Below are 19,502 nucleotides of genomic sequence, written 5' to 3' on the forward strand. Positions count from 1 at the left end.
GATCTTGTAATTCTATACCATTTTTCAGTCTCTCTCTGTCTTCCTCCTCATCTCCAAGAGGCATATTAGATGACTTGCACACACACAGACCCAAATACGGTGCCTACCATGACTCATGCAATGACTTCCAGAGTTTAGTAATCTATCTTGTCTTGTCTGTTTAGCGAGCAGCTCTGTGATCTTGATGCACTACAGTGATCTGTGTGTTCGTGTGTCACTTCACTCCTTCTTCATTTGTCCCTCCATTTGTGTGTTCGTCGGCATGTGCAAATGTGTCGGTGTATGTGCATGTACTTTTGAGAAAGACTGTGTGTGTTAGTGTGCATATTGATGAATGCATGACTGTCAAGGTGTGTGAGTGTGTGTGGGCCAGCCATCCAGCATCCTCGCTGCGTCTTCCTGCGCAGCGAGGCAGGAAAAGTCGTGATAAGTCAGCACGCACAAGCGCACGCACACACACACACACACACACACACACACACACACACACACACACACACACACACACACACACACACACACACACACACACACACACACACACACACACACACACACACACACACACACACACCACACCACACCACACCACACCACACCACACACACCACACCACACCACACACACACACCACACCACACCACACCACACCACACCACACCACACACACCACACACACACACACACACACACACACACACACACACACACACACTCACTCAAAAACACTTTAGAATGCAGCACTGAAGAGGTAACATTTTACACTTGAGAGTAAGAGAAAGAGAGAGTGTTGTTAGCCGGGATGAGTGGATGAAGGTGATATTTTTCTAGCCTTTCACCTTGGCTTTTTCATTTTCTCTCTCGTTAGATATACTCCTTCTCCCCTCACAAAGGTACCAGTTACTGTCCCCTTAGAAACGCACTCATACACACACTGGCTGTCGATAAGAGATGATTTATGCTCCTGGGTTTTATTATTTTTTGGCCAACTACGCTCTCTTTCAATTCCTTATTCACTCTATTCCTCTATACCTCTCTAAACATTGTCTCCTGTTTTTTTACACCTTAGTCTATATTTTCAGACAATTCAAAACGTCTATTTTATATTTAACAGAGGTGAAGTGGCTCATCCTGGGATCTAAACGTTCTAAAGCCACATGAGGTCAGGTGTCAGACACATGTTTCCAAAAAGCACACACAGAGATTTAATTCCGCTTGAAAATTACGATTTATTAAACTCCGGTTGACTTTCCAGAAAAAACAAATATTTCCAACATCGAAATGTCACTATTGTGATCAAGAAATCGTCAAAAACAAGGTGGCAAAAAGAACGTCCTAAATAATGCGCAAACATACTTAGTGTCTCGTCCATTTTTAGCCTCGCCTGACGTCGTTCATTCACAAAAAGTGTCCGTATCAAAACATAATTTTATATATAATGTATCACATAAATATCTTAACAGTTTTAAAAATAACATTTCATAATTGACGCTATAACTCAAATATATTATATATAAATCTAAAAGCTGTTAATGGCTCCAACAAGAGGTGTGTAACAGACAGGTAGGCCAGGTTCACTTTGTGGATGTATCTGGATTTGTTTTTTCATTTAGATTAGATTAAATTCAACTTTATTGTCATTGTGCAAAGTACAGGTACAAGCCAATGAAATGCAGTTAGTATCCAACCAGAAATGCAAGATGTGCTATATATAAATAAAAACAAGGAGCATATTATAAATACTGACAATACAGGGAGCATTGAATGAGGATAAAATCTACAATATACAGACGTAAGTATTGACAGAATATTAACGGAGTATTAACAGAGTGCAAGTGCAGATTGTATGTACAAACAGTGATATTATAAGAAGAAATAAAAAATGGTTATATGTACAGAAACACGATTGTGCAAATAACATGAATTAATCAGTGCAGTGAAGTACCTGCCTTTTCCCAGCCCTTATCCCAGTGCATTTTGGGACTATCTATCAGAACAGATTAAAGGGATGAAGATTCATTGAATTATTAATTTAGAAAGATGAAAGCGTGATGCTAGCCCAGCTCCTGTGTGTTTACCCGGAGACCTTTCAGCGGGGATGAGGTTCGTTGACAGGTGGGCTGAACCTGGAGGTGGACACATTACATGTTCCTGTGTATGACATAAATTGATGACGGAAATAAGAATTAACATGTGACATTTTCTGTGTGAGATAACGTTAAATTGAGATAGTATGTGACATGTTTCTGTGTGTCGAGAATTAGCATAATTAGCATGTGACAGACTGTCAATGAGATTTGTTGATCTGCATTGTGAGTCCCAGTAGGACGCTGTAGGCTTCGTCAGCAAGCTATTAACCTTCTGTCTGTTCCTCTGTCTTTTGGTCCGCACACTTATCGCCTAGCTTTAAGCATTGATGCTGAAAAAGGGCAGTTTATTAAACCCTTTTATCGCTTTCATTAGGACAGATTTTCTCCTTTAATGTTCCCCTGAAAAAAAAACACAAAGTGTACAACAGACAGCCAACATGTGCATATTTCAGAAATAGGAGGAAATAGCATGTTATCTATCAGCATTTGTACAAATTGCCATGGAAAGACCAATAAAACCCTTCTCATACAACACCACAGACTCAAAAGTAATGATCAGCAGACAGATTGTGTCTCAGGGTTTTTGTCACACACACTCCATACTGCATTTCTTTACTGTATGTCAACCCCTTTCTTCCATCCTTCATCTGGTAGCTACAGTGTCTGTTGCCTGGAAACAAGAGTTTTTGCCTTTTTTGTAAACTTTGATATTCAGAAAGCTGGAGGAGACAAAAGGAAATCAATGGATTTAATAAGGCTGTGTCCACGTCAATGCAGAGAACACATCAGTCACATTAGCATAGAATGCTACGGCTTGATTGATATGGTTTACAGCTCAATCAGCTGTTTAGGGTGATCAATCTTCCTTTCAAAGGTCAGAGGTTAACAATGGCCATGATACGATTTGTCTGTCCTTCTCTCGCACTAACACACACACACAAAAACTCACACTAGTGTAATCCTTAATCCTAGTCCAGACACCCAGAGATGATTGTATCATAGGTCTGTTGATGACACTCACGCTGAGCATGTGCTGCTGGCGTGTTCATGGTGTGTTTCTGATGTGTTTGGGTCTGTTGCTTTTCAGAAATGTGATTCAAATAGCCTCTCAGCGGGAGTGACAAAGCCCAGTCTGTGTCCTAAGTAGAAATCCTTTTCCCTTGGGTTTTCCTTTATTTATTTATACATTTTAAGATCCCATGATCTAACAAGTTAGTTTACAGTTGTGTATGTAGAAACATTTTATTAGGTAAAACTGCTCAAATTGTTCACTTTGAAAACAGTTTCTTAATGCAATGACAGTGTGTTACTTGAGAGTACTCACGGGGCAAGGGTGACATTCTATACATTAGACCCCATGTAATATTAACATTTGACATCTTTTAAGAAACTTTCTCAACAGATCCTCAGTAGTAGGTTTTGAGAAAAGAGAGTTGCAAATTCATTTTTCGAGTTTGGAGAGAGTGAGCATCAACTTCACTGTTGTTTTTTCACCTCAAAAGATAATAAGACATTATTAATCTGCAGCTGTACTGTGCATTGTCAGCTTTGATTATACATCTTTATTGTTCTTCATGCTTTAGCAATTACAACAAGTGCAAAAACACAGACCAATCTTGCTCACTGACCCAAAACGTGACCCTGACCCTCTATTTAACCCTGATTGAACAGTCCATTGATCGTAATTATGATAAACTGTTTTAAAAAGCTCTTAAACCTGTCATATCTCTATCTTAGTTTCACTCTGAGATAGAGGCAAATTGATTCAGGGTGAAAGAAAGAAACTATGACACTCACTGAAACATTATGGTGGTTCATCCACTGCCATACTGCATGTGTTTTTTAGACCACTGGTTGCATTATGCTGATTCTGTATTGTCAGTATGACATGTTGTTGTAAAAAGCAATGAAAGGGTGTGTATAGACTGAAGTTGTGTGCAGTGACAGAGTGAAACTCTGAAGTTCAGATAAGACTGTGAAATACTATCAACCAATGGCAAGTGGTAAGTAAGTATATGACATGGATCAGCAGAGCAAGCACAAACACACAATCTCACACATACTGTACAAGAGCACACACTGTTATAAACACAACACACAGACACACAATGGGAAGTCTAGATGCTGACAGAGAGTAGTAATTAAGACTGTGCTCTAGATATTCTTGGTACAATACTGATCAGTGTGTGTGTGTGTGTGTGTGTGTGTGTGTGTGTGTGTGTGTGTGTGTGTGTGTGTGTGTGTGTGTGTGTGTGTGTGTGTGTGTGTGTGTGAGAGAGAGAGAGAGTTACTGCTACTGCTGCTGCAGCCCACAGTTTCCATGGTAACGTCCGAACCCATCTTGGTCTCTATGGTAACTTCTGGTTGGCACCCACAGAGGAGGAGAGAGATAGGGTGAAGATGTAGAAGTGAGGGATGGGAAAGAGAAAGAATAGAAGGACATTTATTGTTGATACAGAACAATAAAGGGTTTATGGACCTCCTAACTTTACCCTACGCCCAAAGAGGAGTTGCCAAATGTGCGTTTCCATCCACATCTTTTAATGCATTCTTTCCAATTGCCCTTTAAAAGACCTTAGTTGAAAAGCTTAACATTTTCAATCTTGAAATGTAGCAAAAACTTTGTATCCATACAAGCAAAATGCAACATTATCTATGGAAATAAATAAATGTGACTTTTGCACACTGAAGTTCCTGCTCTGCTGAAGGGACATTACAGATTCAAACTGTCCACACTCCACATTGATCTGATCTCAACTTAAAGGTCACCTATTATGCAACACAATTATGTGTCCCCTCTGCGTTAAGACATTCTGACATTTTCAAGCTACTAGACTAACGTTAGGTCTATTGTAATAGCCTCACTTTTAATAGTTTGCAAAACATTAGCTAGCACTAGTGTTTTGCATTTGCCAGCAGCTTATTGGGATTGTATGCTAGATAGACAGGCATTGTTTTGATATAATAAATTAAGCATTATTGTTAGTTAAGCATGTCAGCCTGCAGCCCCACTTCTTGTCTCTCTCTAACTCATTGCAGATGGCTGCACTAAAGAAAAGGGCACAGAGAGGAAACCAGTTGTAAGATGTTTAAAAGTTCATTAAACATAATATATGCTTAAATGCATTTCAAAGAAGTTGTGTTGAGTTAAGATAAAATGGACTTATATTAATCCCTCGTGGGGAAATAGTTTCTCTGCATTTGACCCATCCTAGTGTTAGGACCAGTGTGCTGCCATTTTGAACGGCGCCCGGGGAGCAGTGTGGGGAACGGTGCCTTGCTCAGGGACACCTCGGTAGCACTTGGTCTTGCCAGGACTTGAACTGGTGAACTTCCAGTTGCCAAGCCAAGCCCCTATCGACTTCGCCACCACCACCGCCCTTGTTGTGTTGGAGTTTGTGTTATTCTACATTTTGACACCAAGATTTTCTGATTTTACTGCAAATGTATATCGGTTCCAAATATCGGTTAACGGTAGGGTTGGGTATCGTTTGAATTTCCATGATTCTGATTCCGATTCCGATTCTACTTTTCGATTCCGGTTCTTAACGGTTCTCAATTCCGATTCTTTGAGGGGCAGGGTAACAAATGATACATGCTTCTTCCACCCAAAAAATGACATTTATTCGAGAAACTTTTACACAGGTTAGTTTACAGTAATATTCACATTAATCAGTCTGTTTATATTCACTGCTATGTAACTGTAACCTGAGAACCACTGAAGCTACAACAGTCCAACTTTTAAAGGAAACCCCCCCCATTTAAAAACAGTTCTTGTTGAGAAAAACAAGCATATCTGCCTTCTCAGGCATACCGGGAAGAAATGTTTGAACATTTTAAAGTAAAATGCTTCAATCTGGTGCACTTTAAGCAGAATTACTAGAGACTAGATCTAGGGGGTACAACTCTAAACACCCATATGAAAAAGATTGGTTTACATTTTAATAATTAAATAAGTATGTGAACATAACCAATAACCTACCATAGCCAATAACAAATACATGTAACGTATTTTATTTTTGTTGTTCATTCATATCTTATTGTACTATTTTATTTCTGCATATTTTTGTATCTCTCCAGTTTAAAACGATATGTCTGGTTTACTGTCCTATAGTATACATTGGAATGATTTCAAACCTGTTTTATCCCAATAATTATAAAGGAGTGCCTTGGAAATATGTGTTTACATAAATTGTGATCAAAACGTATGAGACCCACTGAGATAACTTAGACTAAAGTGAACTATCTAAACACTCAGAGTCCTTTACCTCACTTAGCTGTAGTCATCAGCCTCTCAGTCTGACTGGAGAGGACTCTCCCTCCACATTATTGTAGAAACATCTTCTTCTAATATCCGTTAGAGATGCTAATAACAACAGCGCGTACCGGTCCCTTTCTCCCTCGCTCTCTCCCAAGCTCACTCGCACTTTGGCTGTGAGCTGCGGGTGCCAGATAAGCCAACATCCCCCATTTTCATCACTTACAGCGCCCATCGTACAGGGCAAATGAAAAGTGTAACCGGGATGAAAAGGGTGTTACATTTACTTAATTATGAATGTTGTTACATCAAGGCCGAACATTAGGATGAGCACCAACGGTCAAAAACATTTTTTTTTCTCCCAGAGCTGTCAGCGCAGCGCCTCCACAGATCTGGCGCCCGAGGCGAACATCTATAACGCCAGTGCGACGGGCCAGCCCTGGTCTCAGGTTACGCTGTAGGAAGTGTAGGTATAACCATAGGTCTATGGGTACAACCATAGATATATATATATAAACCTATGATATAAACACGTGTTTATATCATGGATTATATATCCTCCTGGGACCCAGCCCATTGAAAATGTCCACTGTAGTGGACATTTTGTTAACATGCATCTCCTTTTACTCTTTTGAGCTACTCTATCAATCCCTGATGTGCTGTACAGAGGACATCCTGGTCTTTCCAGTGATATGTCATTGCTTAAAATTGCATGCTGGGAAGTTCCTCTTTCTTTTCATCCAAAATGGCTGGCATACGAAAAACAAAATTGTATAGAAGCAGGAGGAGAAGTCAAATATTGTTGAATAATTGTAATTTTTACCATGAAAATCAAATATGTTCTTGTGTATTAACATGTGAGGAACTATATAATTAGTTCTGAAAGCAATTCAATAATTCAAGTTTTCAAATAACAGCCCTTTTATAAATGTCCATTCTAGTGGACGTCAGGACCATCTTCATGGACTTTATGACTCAATATTGTTGCAGGAGACGGAACTGAAGCAGACATTTTCTGTACCAGATAGTTCAGGGAGATTAAGATGTTGAGCTCTCAGATGATGAGAGAGATGAGGCTTTCACACCTGGGATAGAAGAGGGTCAAGAAGAAGGGGGGGAAAGATGCAGGAGGCTCCATGAGCGCACAGATACAGACAGAGACAGATAGGGACGAGCTGGAAAGACATGGCCCCCTGTGGGCCAAGAGTAGCACGTATGTCTTATTGTTGTTTTTATTTTAAGTGGAGCCATGAGAAATGAGAATTGCCTCAGGAATGCAAGCTTTGTTTCTATGAGCAGGTCAAATGGAGACAACATCCATAAAACTAGTCAAGATGACCCTACAGCCCGTGCTGACTGGAGTCAATGAGGTACTTTCCCACTACGTTGACTACAAAGTCTTTGAAGATCTGGAAAGATTCACCAAAAAACAAACTAGTTTTTTATTGACCAAATAAACAGCAATGTTCAGATCAATTACTTATTCATGTTTTAAATAAAGGTGAATGTATTATAGTATTAATATCACTCTATAACCATAATACGTTACATAGTCCATCTGTTAATTCTGTCTTTTCAAACTAATATGGTCCCGACGTCCTCTACAGTGGACATACTGGAACATTTTAAAATAAAAAAAGTCTAAATTGCAAGATGTTTTTTTAACCCTAAATAGGTAGGAAATCACAAAAAAAAGGAAATTGGAAGACACTTTTTTTTCTCGGGTCCCAGGAGGATATATCTATGGGTACAACGCTACATTTCCCGCCCCGCCGCAGTCATACAGTAGGCCACGGAGAGCGGCGAGAAACATTTCCTCAGGCATCGAAAAGCGGAACCGAATTTCACATGTCTAAATGATGCCGTTGGAATCGAAATGTTGGAACCGGTTCCGGACCGGAACCAGTTCTCGGTACCCAACCCTAGTTATCGGTCTCCTTGATTACTAATAATCGGTATCGGTATCGGCCTTGAAAAAGCCATATCGGTCGATCCCTAGTCCATTTACATATTTTTTATAATTTATGTTGTTTTGAGTTTTCTCTTTTGAACAGCATCTGTATATTTTTGTATTTTATTTATTTAAGTATGACTTTTTTTCTTGTTTATTGTATTTATTTGTCTTTCTTCTCTTGGGGATTATGTGTTTGTGTAATGTCTTTTGCTGAAAGAAAAAAATCCAACAGAAGAGTTTGTTGTTGTTTCTGGTGAAAAATGTTAAACTTCACAAGTTACTGTTTTAGGAGTAGGATGATATCAAGGAGACTGCAGGAGCTAGCTTACACCAATTATATATATCTTTATATATTTATATATAAAAATGTGGCTTTTGCCCACCAGTGATCAGTGGAGGAATGAGTTCTCCTACGGAACCAACATGAAATGTGCCTAGCTTGGTGTAAACTAGCTCCTGCAGTCTGCTCATACTCATGAAACAGTAACTTAGTTGAGTTAACATTGGCTTTTTCACCAGAAAAAACAACAAACTCACCTGTTAGCCGCTCATTGTTAAATGAGGTCCGGTATCAGATCGCTGGATTGCTAGAAACACCGCTGTCATCAGACTGGCAAGGGCTGTTCCATGCTCTGCTCAACCTCCCGCCAGGTCACGTGAGTCATGTGACTTTTGGCAGTAACTTAAGAAGAAAACGTTTTCTGAATTTGTCTCTGAAACATGATTTATTAGAAAAATGTTATGTGTTTGTTTGATAGATACGTTTTTTATTTGCAAAACTAAATGCATTAGTTCGTAGATGGTGTTTTATATTTGCTAACCACATTGTGTTTGTTAGTGAATCATAAGGCATTTGTAAAACTTGTTTAGTTTGTTTGTGGAGTTATGGCAGGAAATTAGCTCCATACTAGAGCACCATTATGTTCCTTTTAAGCATATCTCTCTCAGAGGGGCGTGGGGAGTGGCTCCTTATTTTCACCTTTAAGACCCTCACAAACCAATCCAACGGACGGCCAAATCTGTCGTTCCCGTTTTTGCTTTGTGTCCCGCACTGTTGGCACAAGTCAACCCTTGAGAGAAATGTTGGCCTGTCTGACTTCTTTTGAGAAATGCCTCCCAGAGCTAGCGATTATGTTGCATAAAATAATAACAGGTAGAAATAATGGCAAACCTTACAATAATAAGTTGTAAAGCCCTTAATCCATTTGTCTAACAGTGACTGTATGTGACTTCCTTCACCACAGTTGCATTAGCCTGCTAGAACATACACTAGCAATGTGCACATCTCCTGACCCTTTTATTCACTTTTAATGTGGTTTCTGCATCTGAATAAATCATTAGCGGATGTTGGCAGTGTGTCACTGTGTAGTTGTACAGAAATGTTTCCTGTCTAAGCAGGACAATTAAGATTTATTGTGGCATCCTTCTGTTTACACTGCAATGAGGAGTTGTGCAGCATGTCTTTATTGAGCATTAAAGGAACATACACTAAATGCACACTCACTCACACACACACACACACACACACACACACACACACACACACACACACACACACACACACACCAAGCACACACTACAATGTGTCTGTACAATTTGACAAAAACAGCTTAATGGCTAATCCTGTTTTACAGCACACACACATACAGAAGGTCATGGCGAATGGAAACATTGTCCGCTGTATGGTAGGATGTCGATACCATAATCTGATTGGCCTAGTTGATGGATAGACGGTTTGGTTGACCTATCACAGATAACTGAATTATTGCCCCCACATACTCACCTTTCTGTCATTCTGTCTGCCTCCCTCTGCCTCTTTAGTCTGCCTCTCTTCCTCTCATCCATCCTCCTCTTCTCTCACTCTCTCATCTTTTCTCTCTCTTTGCTCTCCAGTGGCTAACCAGATTAGCCGTGCCCCTTATGGATTGTGCCCTTTATGCGTCTGTATGAACGGAAGAAAAGGAGGCAGAGAAGTGTATCTGTGTGTGTGCTTGTGTCAGGGTGAGCTGTTCCTACCAGATGTTTTTCTCTGTTTTATTCTTCTGAGCGCCGCACTGTCTGCCTGTCACCGGCAGATACACAGCCTGGGAGTGTGTGTCCATGTGTGTGTGTGTTCGAGAGGGAGGATAATCTTTTTTAGATTAATTACTTCCGCATAAGGCGCTTTCACACCGGAGTACTTTTCCCCGTACTTTTCCCTTGTGGTTCCGATAGTTCCTGGGATTTTGCGTTCACACCAAAAAGAGAACTTAGTTCATGAGAACTTTTCTCCCTTTTTAGTCCCTGCTAGAGAGCAGGTACTTTCCTGGGGAGAAAAAAGTTCCAATTTCTGATTGGTTGGGCGAATTGCAAACCACGCCCCGTAAAACTCGTAAAAGCCGCCATTGTATTTGCTGGCATTAGCATTAGCATTAGCCCCGCGCACCAACAGAGAGAGAATAACTTATGGCAACACAAAAAAAAACATTGGAGCGGTGGAGATGAGGAGGTGTCGGCGTTCGGGCGATTTACTCGGAAGGCTTCAGTAGAAGCTGCTGGGAGTCCCAGGAGCTTCTACTGAAGCCAGTCCCCAACTCCGGGGACTTCTGGCCGGGGACTTCGGGTGGCAGTATACACCGTGAAGTGGTTTGCGGCCTGCCAGTACATCCAAAGCAGAAGAAGAAGAAGTGACGTCAGCGGCTTCATTTGCGTAATCTTCCCTCAGGGAACTTATTCTGGTGTGAACACTCTTAGTTCCATGGGGGTACTAAGTGCTGGGAACTAAGTACGGCAAAGTACTTGGTGTGAAATGAATGAATGAATAATGATTATAAATACAATGAATTTTCCAGGGTCTGAAGCAGAGATAAAAAGAGAAGAAAGGTATTTAATGTTAAAATCTTGCCTCCTTAGATACTTCTTTGCCAATGAGGCAACCTGGATGGCCTTGAATTGAAATGAGAGGTTAGAGCGACACAGTCAAGAAGCAAAAACTATTTTCAGACAGCTTTCTGAGAAGCCCATTCAGGTGCAGAATTCTCAGCCCAAAAATCAACTCGCCTTTCAACTTGTCTGTCTTTCAAACTGTGCAAATCCTCCGTATTATTATTCATGTCCTTCCCTCTACTGTCAAGCTTCTCGAGTGTGGGGAAAAACACTTCCAAATCACAGTGTGTATGATAATCACATCATTAAGAACAACAAATTAAAGCGTGGTTCTTTTATCAATGAATCCTAAAGTTGTACTGCGTTGTCAGCTGCTGAAAATCCAACTGAAATAACCACAATTCTAACCCTTCGTTGTTAGAGGTTACACACTGAAACCACAGCTACCATTTCTAGACGGTGGCCACATGATGACTGATTCCCATGGCCCAACATATGTGTGTATGCCTAATGATATTTTGACAATATTTCATCATGCTGAGAAAGATGTTTGTTTAGCTGGACCCACTTTGGCCTCACATCAGCCTTAACAGCAAATACTAACACAGCGTATCCAACACTAACATGGCCTTTAAACTTTAATAACACGTTTTTACTACTGAACATGGATCATTAAGAAAAATAGATTTTAAATGTTAAATGGTCAGCATTTTAAATGGCTAGTCACACCAGGAAATATTATCTTAGAATAATAAGGACATTTTATGCTCCAAATATCTGGAAATATCTTGTAAAGCCCTTTGAATTTCCTTGTGTTGAAAGTAGGGGTGTAACGGTTCACAAACATTTCGGTTCGGTACGTACCTCGGTTTTTTGGTCACGGTTCGGTTCGGTACGTTTTCGGTACAGCAGAATTTTTTTTCACAAAACATATATATATATTTTTTTATTATTATCAAACTGTGAATAATGTATTCACTCAAATAAATACAAAATATAATAAAATAAACATTAAGGTGCAGCATTTCGATGAACTGAAATAATCTGTATTTGAACTTTACTGTACTAGTACTCACAAAACACAAACTATTAGTTTTGGGTTTTTAATTATTATTAAACTGTGAATATTCACTCAAATAAATACAAAATATAATAAAATGAACATTAAGGTGCAGCATTTCGATGAACTGAAATAATCTGTATTTGAACTGTACTGTACTAGCACCTAAGCAGCCAGTTTGACATTAGGACTTGCTTGTTATTGTATTTTCATGTTTTTTTAAAGAAAGATGAACTTGTCCACATTGCTTGCTGAAAGGGCAGATCTGCTGGCACTAACAATGTCTCCTGCTGTGGAGAAAACCCTCTCGCTAGGGACAGAGGTAGCAGATACAGCCAAGTAGCGCTTTGCTAACATTGCAACATAAGGATATTTGGCGTTTGTAATAGCTTTGGCTCGGTCTGATCTTTTTGCGAGTGGTGGAGGCTTAAATGCTAGTGGGAGTTGGGTTTGCACTTCAGTCTTTTTTCTTTTGGTACTGGTGATATTCACGTTCGGGTGATGCCTTTTCAAAAGAGTGTGCAAGTTTGATGTATTGCCAGCCGCGTAACCAATTTTAGTTGAACAATGCCGACAAACAGCTTTGGTTCGGTCCACCTGTCTTTGTCCTTCATCCTTGTACGTAACTGCAAAACCAAAATGTTCCCAAACCGGAGACTTCAATGATGCTGGAGGATTTTCGAGCTCAACTTTATCTGCGTTCGCCATACATTTTTCACAGTTCCTCAAATTACTGACTACATTTGAACGCATCCCTCTGACCAGCTCTCATAGCATGCCTCTCATCCAATGACGACTTGCTCGCTCTATGACGCGTTGAACCCAATGTGAGCAAATTACTCTGAATGCTGCGACGCAGCACCTGAGATTACTTCCAAAAAGTTATTCACGTTCTCAATTTTTTACGTTTAACGTTATATTCGTTCGGTACACTTCGGTACACACCTGTACCGAACCGAAGGGCCCGTACCGAATAATTTCGGTACGGGTACGTGTACCGTTACACCCCTAGTTGAAAGGTGATAAATAAACTTGCCTTGCCTATATTCTGCATTAGTTAGACTAACACCTGAATTAGACCCTGATTACATAGTTCTTTGGTTATGTTTAGCTAACTCTATTAGCCTGTGGAGATATTTTGGTCACTTTTCTGACACATGGAAGCAGTGTTTCTTCAGCTTCAGGTTCAGCTGCTTCTTCCCAGGGACGGGGCTTTGAGTCTGGAGAGACCTGGCTGGCCCTCTGTCCCAAACCCCTGGCCCTCTATCAGTGCATGTCCATGGGAAAACAGGGAAGCGAAGGGGGAGGGGCTGAGATGGATGGATGGATTGATGGATAGAGCTATACTGTATATATCGGTATTCAAAAATATAATAAAATGTACTTCAGAGGACAAGGAATCATCTTAATATAGAATACTTTCCTTTTTGATTACACAGATTGTCTTGATCTCATTAAAAAAAAAGAGAAAAGAGATGAGGGATGATTAGGTGGATGATACATTTTTTGTACATCTCTGATGGTCAGAAAGTTACATAATTCCTCTCTGCCTCGAAGACATTTCAGGACATTTCCCAGGACCCTCTTAGGCTCGGGTCATCGCTGTGACAACATTCTCTGAGGGACCCTGTAGTAGAAGACAAGCTTGTGTATACATGCACACACGCATGCATTCCTGCCTTCAGATATTAGCCCCTTCGGGCAGGAAGAGAGCCGCTTTGATTAAATAATCCAAATGCTTTGATTGTTTGCACGATTATAACTTAGACAAATACATGTTCAAACATGAATAATCACACACATGCACAGATACACACACGCAAAGCAGAAGCCACGTTAACAGTGTTCTCACAAGTCACATCCAGGGTCTTTATTGTTGACATGGGCATAATACATTTCATGATTGTGAATGATGTGTTTTAGTGCCAGTTGCTCTAAATAACCAACCTATCTAATAGGAATGTTTAATTGAATAATGTTGATATTACTATTGGTGTTCTCTCATTTGTTAAGTGTCTGTATAGGAATCAGAATCCAAGTAGGTTTACACATACGAGACATTTTCTTTGGTATAAATGGTGCATATAAAGAAACACAAAATAATATGTTTTTTTGTTTTTTAAGAAAGGAACACCAAATGGTAATATTATAAAAGCTATTTTGAAAACTTTTTTTATAGACTATTGTTACAAATAAAGACACTATTTACACAAAATAAATATGGAAATGAAATGAAATTATATGTGACAAATACTTTATCCAAGTGGAGTGCTGTGTAGATTTAAAAAGGTAGTATACTCACAGGCAAAAGATGTTCACCCTATGATCTTCCTATAATGTCCTCTCTTTCATCTACTGTCGTATTATTTGATTTTGCATGCCCTGCAAGGCTCCTGCTCAGACAAACATATGGACCTGTTTTGTTTGTGTGTCTCTATAGGAGCGTGTGGAGTATCTTTTCCTCATCATTTTCACGGTGGAGGCTTTCCTGAAGGTAATAGCCTACGGCCTGCTCTTCCACCCCAACGCCTACCTGAGGAACGGCTGGAATCTGCTCGACTTCATCATCGTAGTTGTAGGGTGAGTGGACGCAAACACACTGAAGTATTAAGAGCTGTGAAATGTTGTTTTAATGTCACTCGTAGTGATACCATGTAGTTTGAATGAGGGAATTATAAAAATAGCGAGTCCTGTGCAATTATATTTCACTGTCCCTCTCCAGGGTTTGTAACAGCACTACCTGACACATCTTTCAAGATCACCACATCACTGGCAAATTAATCATCGTACCTTGGTATAATTACTGTCAACAAATGAAACTACGGCCAAGACAATTGGCAGCCTCTGTTTAATAGCAGAAGTACTCACTGCTAGTATCTTTCAGAAATAAGACCATATTTCCCATGAACACCTTGATTTGCTGTAGTAGACAAGAGAGAATACTATACTCTTGTCCTTGCCTACACTTGTTGACTAAAGCTTTGTTCATTTGTTCACCTCTACTTTTGATACAACATATTTGCTAAATTCAAACTGCTGGCACACGCAAATTCAGAGAGGCTGATAGAGAAAAGATGTGGCCTTGTTTTCTACAGGAATAATACTTTTCTATCATTGAATGTGGTATTTATTTGGGCTATTAATAGTAAAATACCATGATACATAACTGCCTTTAAAACGCATTGCCATAACACAATCTTCCTTCACAGAGAGTGTATTAAAGCCGCAGTAAACTCTGGTCTTCGGTGTATTGGTGAGGGCTAAACTGATTAGCTTGTAAGATGCTGATAGCAAAGCTTCGCTCTGTTTTTCTTTATCTGCAACTCAGCAACATAGCCCATCTGCTAAACCCTCTGTGCCTGTGCGCAAGTGTGTGTGTGTGTGTGTGTGTGTGTGTGTGTGTGTGTGTGTGTGTGTGTGTGTGTGTGTGTGTGTGTGTGTGTGTGTGTGTGTGTGTGTGTGTGTGTGTGTGTGCAAGGATGTGTGTGAGTGAGTGTGCCCTGCCTGTCAGCTGTGCTTTGTGTACAGTGTTGTGTGTGGGTAAGGGCATAATAGCCAGTGGACCTGACAGTAACATTAATGCTATAAAAATGGTCTAATTGACCGTGTGTATGTGTGTATCCGTTTGTGTATGTGCAAGAGAGAGATTGCAAGAAAGCACCCCACAGCCTGAAGGAATTCTCCACCACGCACACTCACACACACACACACACACACACACACACACACACACACACACACACACCACACACACACACACACACACACACACACACACACACCACACACACACACACACCACACACTCAGTGATGCTTGTTCATCGCCAGTCAAGTGTGCACTCACATTAGCCACCTCTAAATGAACATGGTTGGCTTCACCCCAAAGACACACACACACACACACACACACACACACACACACACACACACACACACACACACACACACACACACACACACACACACACACACACACACACACACACACACACCTGTAAATAAATGGTCTTTTAGCTCACAAACCCTGCCACAGTAAGGTCAGGAGGTCAGCTGCAGCTCTGGAGTTGGCAGCTTCAGTGTTAATTTGAGTGTTCTTGCCCAAGGACACTTTAGGAGTGTTTGTTACTTTTAGGGAGGATAATCCTGAATATCCTCTCTAGACTTTTCTAGAGTTTTTACTTCTTTCTATTTCACATGGCTTGATTAAAATATTATTCTGAAGAGTTCAAAATTACACGTTTGAAATGTTGACTTCAAATACAAGCTTCGGCATGAGCTGGAATCCAGTAAGATCTAATATACTGTAAAGGCATGATATTTAAGAGTGTAGTTCTTTGCCAGATTCCCTGCTTATGGTGCACCTGTCAACAGTACTTACTGTTGTAAGCTGTGTGTCAGGAGTCTGCAGTGATAAGACCAACACAAAGTTACCTGTTCTTCAATATAAAGGCAGCATGACTTTTCATGTTGAAAGACAGAAACCAGAGTTCCCATACAGTTTCCTCTGTGATTAAACTCAAAAAGTGATCTCTGTCAGTGATCACTGTGTATTCCCTAACATAATTCAAGCAGTTTTATTTGTCAAAACCTAAGTATTCGTTAGCTGGAGGGGTAGTGGACTAGATAATTATAATATACTTCTGAAAAAAGCCTTCATTTTTCATTTTGGAGACCTATTTGATCAATTAGATACGGTACAAAAAGCTGTAAGATCATCACAAAATAGACAGTAAATGGAGTTAAATCCTGAGGCTAAATAAATGCATCCAAGTATTACTATAACATAGTTAAATCAGTTGATTCATTTATCTTGCAAAAGTCACTGGCTCCGGCCTATCACATTTTATATTGATTTCCTTTGCTTCCATTGCTTTTTTTTATTTAACATATTATTTGTAATATATATGTGAAGGCTTTGGATTTGATCAGAAAAAAGGGACATTTAAAAACATGGCTAAAGAAACAACTTCACTTTTTGATGACACTCGCAATAGGATACTAAAAGCAATAGATAAATATAAGTTGCTGGCCTAATATAAGTTTTGAATGATTAAAAGCTGAAATCAGTAGTATAGTATTACATTACATTACATTACATTACATTGCATTTAGCTGACGCTTTTGTCCAAAGCGACTTACAATAAGTACATTCGACCAGGAAGACACAACCTTGAAGAAAACAGAATCATATAAGTATATCAGGTTTCATAGAGCCAAACATTTCAAGTGCTACTCAACTGGCTTTAGGTAATCCAGTCCTTTATTGGTATAAAAGTGCTTCGTTAATCGTTCTAACGCTCGAAGTGGAGTCGAAAGAGATGAGTTTTCAGTTTGCGCCGGAAGCTGTGCAAGCTATCTGCCGTCCTGATGTCAATGGGGAGCTCATTCCACCATCTTGGAGCCAGGACAGCAAACCCACGTATAGTAGTATTTTGACTACTATGAAACCACACATAGCCTGTTATCTTTCTGAATGTACACAGCTTCTGCTATCTTTAGCTGTGGATGTACTCAAACCATTATATTGTGCTACACTCAAAGGCTCTAATTATCATTTAACACCCCACCATGGCAAAAACATGCACTGTGAAACGCTGGTGGTGCAAAACTGTGGATCCTCCATCGTTTTCCGTACTCTGTTTCAAAGGAGAATTAATCAAATTGAGAGGGAGGTAGTGCGAAATATAAAATATAAATGTTTGTAACTGTAAAACTGTCTGAAACTGTGCTGTTACCATTCTTGGGCCAGGACTCTCTTGAAAAAGAGATTTTTAATCTCAATGAGACCTATCCTGGTTAAATAAAGGTAAAATAAAAATAATAAAATAAAGGCAGAGCGAGGGGGAGAGGGAGAGAGGGCGATATGTTTTGAGAGGTCTTTTCAAGTGGCCATTTCATTGGTGCTAATTGATAATCCTCCATGACTAACGCACTGCTGACTGGCCTTTGAGCCACGCTAGCTGGAAAATTGTACTGTACGGTGATTTCTAACGGATCTCAGAGAGACAAGAGAGGAGAGAGAGATAAGCTCAGCTGGATGGGTTTAACTGAGGTTATCACAGGGGATAGAAGCCAACATGCAGAGCTGTTCTCAAATCTTGTAGTAAGTAAAAGTAGAAGTACCAGGGTGTACTCGGTTACAAGTAAAAGTCCTATATTCAAAATGTTACTCAAGTAAAAGTTCAAAGGTTTTGGCATCTAAATATAATTAAAGTAACAAAAGTAAAAGGAGTCATTGTGCAAATTGGTCCATTTCAGAATAATATATATGATATGTTTTAATTATAAATATTGATGCATTGCGTGTTTATCAAAGCTGGTAAAGGTGTAACTCATTTCAACTAATTGTAAATGTAATCCAGGTGTATCTAAAGTATTCTTTAAGTGTTGATCATAATGTTTATCATTAATCTATATCTGCAAAGTAACTAAAGGTACTCTGGAGGTAGTGGAGTAGAAGTACAAAGTAGCATCAAATCAGACAGTACTTAAATAAATGTACTTAGTTACTTAATACCACTGCCAACCTGTTTAGCGCCTTTATAGAAGAGTGTGCTTGCATCATTATGTTATTCTGCGTACTTTGTCTATGTACTGTTTGATATGTAGGCAATAATGTAATATTTGAATAGCGCATTTATGGGACTCAAAGTCGCCTAACATGTAAACATAACGGCCCTATGTGATTAGTTGGACATCTTATTCCCTTAACATTTATTTGCTGCTGCTATCACAGCTTCCACTTGTCTTGGAAAGCTTTCCACAACATTTTTGGATTTGATCCCATATACTTAGGAAAGCATTTCCTTCTTCCCTTTCACATTACTTATGTCATCATGTGACCCTTTTGGGGGTTGCCAAACGCATGACGCAGCAAAGATTTCCTGTAATTGGAACTTATGGCCTATACACCATCCCATTCTTATCAGCCCCAAACTAGACTTATTGGTGAATTCATAGAAGCTAATAGCTATCAAAAGCACATCATAATAAACGAAAAAAAACTCAGACAAAAGGAATTCCGTTGTTTTCTTTACTGGAACATGTTTAGCAGTACAAACAAAATAAACGACAAATAAACCAACATCAACATGATGTTGGTTTATTTTTTGTTATTTTCTAAAGTGCCTGCCATTGCCTTTATTTGGAGATGCGCTATGCGCGCACAATGTATTTATTGCAATGCTGCCATTATTAAATACAGGCTACAGCTTGTATTAATAATAGCAGCATTGCAATAAATATTATTATAGCAATTTATTTATTGCAATGC

General features: G+C 39.6%; 1 protein-coding gene across 19 annotated transcripts in view; it reads left to right on the plus strand.

Moving 5' to 3' along the window:
• The window catches only part of cacna1c (calcium channel, voltage-dependent, L type, alpha 1C subunit), a 222,324-nt gene that overhangs the window by 123,235 nt on the left and 79,587 nt on the right, over nucleotides 1-19,502 (plus strand). For all 19 annotated transcript variants that reach the window (XM_034200822.1, XM_034200829.1, XM_034200824.1 and 16 more), the window contains exon 4: nucleotides 14,668-14,807. In XM_034200822.1, coding sequence (XP_034056713.1) covers nucleotides 14,668-14,807 — 140 coding nt within the window. The remainder of the gene's footprint in view (nucleotides 1-14,667; nucleotides 14,808-19,502) is intronic.

Source organism: Gymnodraco acuticeps, unplaced genomic scaffold (assembly GCF_902827175.1).
Source record: "Gymnodraco acuticeps unplaced genomic scaffold, fGymAcu1.1, whole genome shotgun sequence".
In the NCBI taxonomy this organism is placed as follows: Eukaryota; Metazoa; Chordata; class Actinopteri; order Perciformes; family Bathydraconidae; genus Gymnodraco; species Gymnodraco acuticeps.